The 5,808-nt window shown below is 54.4% G+C and overlaps 1 protein-coding gene across 1 annotated transcript; it reads right to left on the bottom strand.

Moving 5' to 3' along the window:
- Positions 1–434: 434 nt before the first annotated feature.
- Positions 435–5,378, bottom strand: DQ04_01511090 (putative protein kinase; the record flags this gene model as incomplete). The annotated part of the gene is made up of 1 exon (XM_009310813.1): positions 435–5,378. The coding sequence occupies one exon, from the start codon at positions 5,376–5,378 to the stop codon at positions 435–437; it is 4,944 nt and encodes a 1,647-aa protein (XP_009309088.1).
- Positions 5,379–5,808: the final 430 nt, after the last annotated feature.

The following is a 5,808-nucleotide window of genomic DNA, read 5'->3' as shown; positions in this document are numbered from 1 at the left end:
TTTCCCCCCCCCCCTTTATCCCGGACACACATTCACTTCTTTAACTCCCTTTCACCCCCCTCCTTTCTTCTCTCCCACCCCCCCTTCTCTCTTCGCAACACACAGCAAGATAAGACAAAACACAGACACAGACACAGACACACACGAACGAGGCATTGTAAATTTTTTTTTGTGTTTATTCGACTTTTTTTGGGTTCTATTCTCCTTGTTTGGCTTTAATTACCCCCTCCCAAACACTCTTCGAACTTACTTCACGCACGAAGCCCTCCCCACCACCCGGAGTGAGGGCCGTACACACACATCACATCGGAATACACGAAAACACAGACATAGGACGTCTCTAGATGGGGAGGGAAGTTCCACCCTTCCCCCGCCCCTACTATTACTATCGCTTCCACTACTTGCACTCTATACTGTACTCTTCACTCCGTGAGTTACAGATCGAGCACGTTGCTGAAGAAGGGGCAGTTGGGGTTAAACCGCACAACACCGTCCTCGACCATGAAGCACTGCATCGCCATCGCCGCAGTGGGGCGCTTACTCGCGTTCACCACAAGCAGCGAGACGACAAAGCTCGCAAATGCCAATGAGTAGTTTGCCCCTAAAATGTCATTCAGTACCATTGCAGCAAACCCCTCACGCTTCGCCTCTTCGTACATGATACGTACCGTCTGCGCCGTCACACGCGCCGTGGCAAGGGCGTACAGCACACAACCGAGGCTCCATACATCACTCGCGGTGGTTGTCTGACCGCTCCAACATTCGGGGGCAATATACGGCCGTGTGCCGCCTCCACGACCGGTGCGGCGCCGATCCTCCTGCACGAACGCCAGGCCAAAGTCCGTTACAACAATGGGGATGACGTCTTGTGTTAGTTTGACCGTGCATCCGTGCTGGCGTGAGGAGCTATGGAGCTTTCGGTGCCAAGGTGCACCACTACCGTCCTCATTACCTTCATGGTTCTTGCTGTGGCGGTGATGGTGATCATTGTGGTGCTCCGCCTGGACGCCCTCGTCGCTGCTGCCATGGCGGTGCCTTTCGCTGTCGTCGTCGGTCGGTTCGCCACGAATGAGAATGTTCTCCGGCTTGAGGTCGCGATGCACGATGGGTGGCTTCTGTGAGTGCAGGTGCTGCAGCACCATGGAGAGCTGGTAGGCGACCGACTGCAGCTGTGGCTCCGTGAAGGCGTTGGAACGCATGATAAAGCTATCCTCCTCCTCCTTGCTGAGGCTACCGCAGTTGCTACCTCTGATGTCATCATTACTGCAGCTGCACGACCCCGCCGTGGTGTTAATCGACGCGCCGTTGAGGCGATCAAGCGACGACTGACAGTGCGTGTCTTGGCTGAAACACTTCACTGACTTGCCAGGGCGGAAAATGGAGAAGCTGCTATCATCATCAGGAACGAAGTGCACCCAACTTCCCGCCTCATCTTCCATTCTCCTGCCCATTTCCTCGCGCGCCCTTGCCATACGCGCCCTCTCATCATCTAGCTGGCGCCGCAACTCCGCGTTGTGCTTCGCTGAGTGACGCAGGACGTAACCGCACAGATCTCCCATTGGATGGTACTCCATAACGAGTCCCAAGAAGCGTGTGTGCACCGGTCCGCTCTCAGACGTGCCGGTTGTTACCGGGTTGATGGCGCCATGGGCTGCCGCTAGCGGGCGCCTGATGACCGGTTCCAGCACTGACGACTTAGCGCCAGGTGCCACCTTCAACAAAGACTTATCAGCATCTTTTTTACAGTCTTGCGGCTGTGCTATTTGAGTTTTGTCTTTCAAACAGGCGACATTGGGCGAGGGGTTGACCTTCCTAGCGCCCTCCGCTTCGTGTTGAGGCTGCTGCAAGGTCGAAGGCTGTGGACTATTCGCTGCTGCTGCTGCTGCTGCAGTAGTATAGATGGGATCATTCTTGACGACGGTGGCGGCTGTGCTACCAGGCGTTGCCATTGACGCAACGACGCATGTCTCACCATTGTTAGGCTTGGGCATACGAGCAGCACGCACTGCATCTGCAACGGATTTTGGTTTAGTCCTCACTACAGCCACACCACATGTGTTGCTGGTACCTGAACCGGCAGCAGCGAAGTTGGTGTACTGCATGTTCTCCACAGCAGGCTGCACATATCGGATGGGTGCATACGTCGCAGGGGCCACACACGGGGCTTGTGTCGTGTTTTGTGCAAACGGCAGCGAAAACAGGGCACCACCAGTAGCGGTCGAGGTGGCGTCAAAGTCTTTGTAGCGGATGACACGGCGTCGCTCCTGCGACGTACGCTGCTCGCGCATCAACAACCCTTCTTGCTGTCCCCCTCCCACTTGCTGCTGTGGCGCTGTTGTTGTTAGCACGGATGGGAGCAGATGCTGGGACGATGGATGCGCAAAGTTGCAGTAATGCACCGTGTTCTTCATCTGTAACGGTGGCACCGCCACCACCGGCACATTAGTAGTAATGTTGGCAGTATTTGGACTGTGCAGCCCTGATCGCTGGGGGGCACTACTGCTCAAGTTCTGCAGCGATGGAGAGTTGCTTGTGCGCATCGGCGGCTGTTGTTGGTGTTGTACTTCCAAAGCTGCCGGGATCACTGGAGGATGAGCCTTTGGATCGGATACTTGCTTCACAGCCTCAACTTCATAGTTTCCATATTCCGTCACCCAAGCATTGCGCTGCGGTATCTGACGGGATGCCATCTCTGACGCTAGTCGCTGTGCATCTGCCTCACTCAACATGAGCTGTGCCCCCTGTCCCTGTCTTGCCAGATTGCGGCTTGCAGGGACGTTCTTTACGTTCTTGAGGGATGCTGCCATCAAAGGAGGCGGCAATTCCTCCTGTGCCAACTTTAATGGCAATGACACCTCAACAGGTGTCATTTGTGTGGTTTGCTGCTGCTGCCACTGCTGTTGTTGCTTACCCGGTACTACCGCCTTTTGGTATGGGGCAAAGACCTGATGCTTTACCATGCCTGCTGCTGCTGCTGCTGCTGCACCCCACTGCGGTGCTAATACCGACGATGGCGATGTGGCCAGTGCACCAGGGAGAGGCTCTGTCACGGTCTGGCTATCGCCAAACTCGTAGTTCATAAACATGTCTACGAGGCGGATGATGTTGGGGTGACCCTGCACCGAGTTAATTGTTTCACACTCCCGAATAGCATCTAATCGCTCCTTGTTATCCGCGCATACTAGAAACTTGAGTGCGAACCGCTGTCCATCGGTCTTGCGTCGCACTAAGTGCACTGACGAGAATGCCCCTTCCCCAATGCGCCGCACCACCTCGTAACGTGAGCCGTGTGTTGTGTTCTTCACCAGAGAGTCCTTCTCTGCCCTCGGGTTCAGCCGCACTGCTGGTGGACTGATGGAAGCGGGGCCGTTGCCTATGCTGTTGATACCAGTGGCGGTGCGTTCTTCCAAGTGAGGGGATTTGCGATCGCGTTCTGGCTTCTTCTGCAGCTGCTGAGCACCCTCATCGTTGTTGTTGTTGTTGTAGCCGTCCTCGTCCTCAGGGAGGAGGAGACATGCCGAGAAATCACTCCTGTCCTCATTTTTACACACAAAGCGAACAAACATAAGTGCGCTGATAGTCACAATGATGGACCCAGCCACTAAGCTAAGGACGACACTCACACCAAGCATGCCACGTTCACTTTTACCGCCGCCGTGGGAAGGACTGAGGTCGTGGCGGATGCGAAACGGCGTGAAGGTGATGGGGCTATAAAGGTATGAAAGCGCGTTGGGGGCAAAGCAGTCATCGTTCTTGCACGACAGCTCCACTGGGCTGTTGGCAAAACAGACGTACACGTGCTCGTTCTCGGCGGTGGGCAGGAAGACGGCGGCGGTTGTTTCGTCGGGGCGATTGAATACGCGCACATCCTGCGTTCCTGCTGCATTTCCGCTGCACGCAGGGCTTCCAGAGAGCCGCACGTAGCCATTCTTTGGTGGGTGGAGTGTGAGGCTCAGCGGCTTGCCGCTCTGCACCAATGGACTCACATTCGGCACACTCGTGACGCCCAAGCTACTTATTCGGTAAAACACACGCGCAGAGGCCTCCATATTCTTCTCGAATCCACCAATCTCAAAGAAGGCCAATACAGCGCCAAGAACACCAACCGAAAGTGGAAACGCGAATGGCGATGACGCGACAACGGGTGGAAAGGATGCAGTTCCACACAGCGGTTGCCAATCGTCCGTTGAATCGAGGGACCAAGGACACTTCAGCTGCTGCTCTAAGTCCAGACAGTTCACGAAGCTGCTGTTCAGCACCACACATAGCTTGCCATTGAAAGCGAATAGATGTCTTTTGCTGGATAGAAGAAAGTTACCCTCTTTACCAGTGCTACCAATGAGCTCCATATTGGCAGGCAAGTTTCCAACAGAGTGAAGGCAAGTGAAATTTTCACTGGTTTCTGTGTTGTTGATTTCTGCTCTCATGTTCAGTGTTATCGCTTGCACGGCGACGGACGGACACCAAAAAGTTGTGTGATAATCGCCGCTTCCCGAGAGGTTGTGACGGACGTTGCGAGCTGAACGCCTGCAGACCGATTCCATACGTGACTCTGTTGCGTCTACCATGACTTGCATCTCGCCACCTGCAACGTATACAAGCTCACTATCAACAGCCACGAGCGGATTCCGCACAGCCACCTTAAGCTGAAAGGCATCGGATGTGTAGTGTCGTGTCTTCGTGTTGTAGACGTCTACGGATCTGAGAGGCCTCCCCGTGTCGATGTCTACACCACCAACAATTAAGAGTAGATGCCTATTGGAAATGCAGCTGGCGTTTGCGCGGTAGAGCGGCGGCTCCATCTCCCCCACCGGTCTGTCGACCAATGGATCTGGGTGGATGCTGTAGTGGTCCTCGACACGCGTCAGATCATTTGAGAGACGCCAAATGCCCGAATACTTCTGCCGCACGAGACTTGACTGGGGCGATCCCTGATGCTCTGGCAGGTAGTAGCTGCACGCGCCGACCACGTAGAGTGCCCAGTCCTCGTCGTCCGTGCCGTCGACGCGCACGAGTGTGGTGGGGCCTGCTACAAGAAGCGGCACCGACATGGCCTGTGAGTGGGTGCTGAGCACCGGCATCTGCAGCATGATAGGGAGCTCACCGTGCCTTGTGACAGTCTGCAGACCGGGATCAATTGTGTCCACCGCATTCACCTGCAAATTACAGCCCGGGTCCGTGCACCCGCCAACGACGAGGAACGACGCATTCACAAACAAAACGGCGCTGTGCGCACGACCAACTGCCAGGGTGGTATCAAGCGGCACCCACGCCTCAATGTCCTGACGTCCCACAGCGGCAGAGACGCACAACAGTGGCTCTGTGAGGATGGCGACGAAACTGAAGGCCACTGTGAGAGGAAACAGCATTGTGGTCATACTCAATCACCCTAGTTCCGCGTGCTCTTCCGTACCAACGTAGTAATGCTTTGTACCAGGATTTCGTCAGATAGGGGCTGAATAACACAAGATCAATCAAAATAAAAATTCACTGCCCAACCTGAAATATATATATATATATATATATATATGTTTCAGATTCCCTTCGCCAAGGTGCAGGAGATGAAAGAAGGAAAGACACAAGAGGGGTGTGAGCGGCTTGCGCTGCCCTTTCTACTAGGTATATCGCTTCTGTAGATTCCTACACCAGGTTCTAAAGAATAATAATAGAGGGAAAACCCGAATTCAATCAACAAGCGATGCATTGATACATAAATGCGTGCGAACAGACGTAGTGCAAACAAAAAAACAACAACATCGGGGTCATGTACGCTCCCCATATCAAGTAGCCGGAAAACACACACACACA

Source organism: Trypanosoma grayi, assembly GCF_000691245.1.
Source record: "Trypanosoma grayi strain ANR4 Tgr_151_V1, whole genome shotgun sequence".
In the NCBI taxonomy this organism is placed as follows: domain Eukaryota; phylum Euglenozoa; class Kinetoplastea; order Trypanosomatida; family Trypanosomatidae; genus Trypanosoma; species Trypanosoma grayi.
This window is presented reverse-complemented; position numbering and strand designations above follow the sequence as displayed.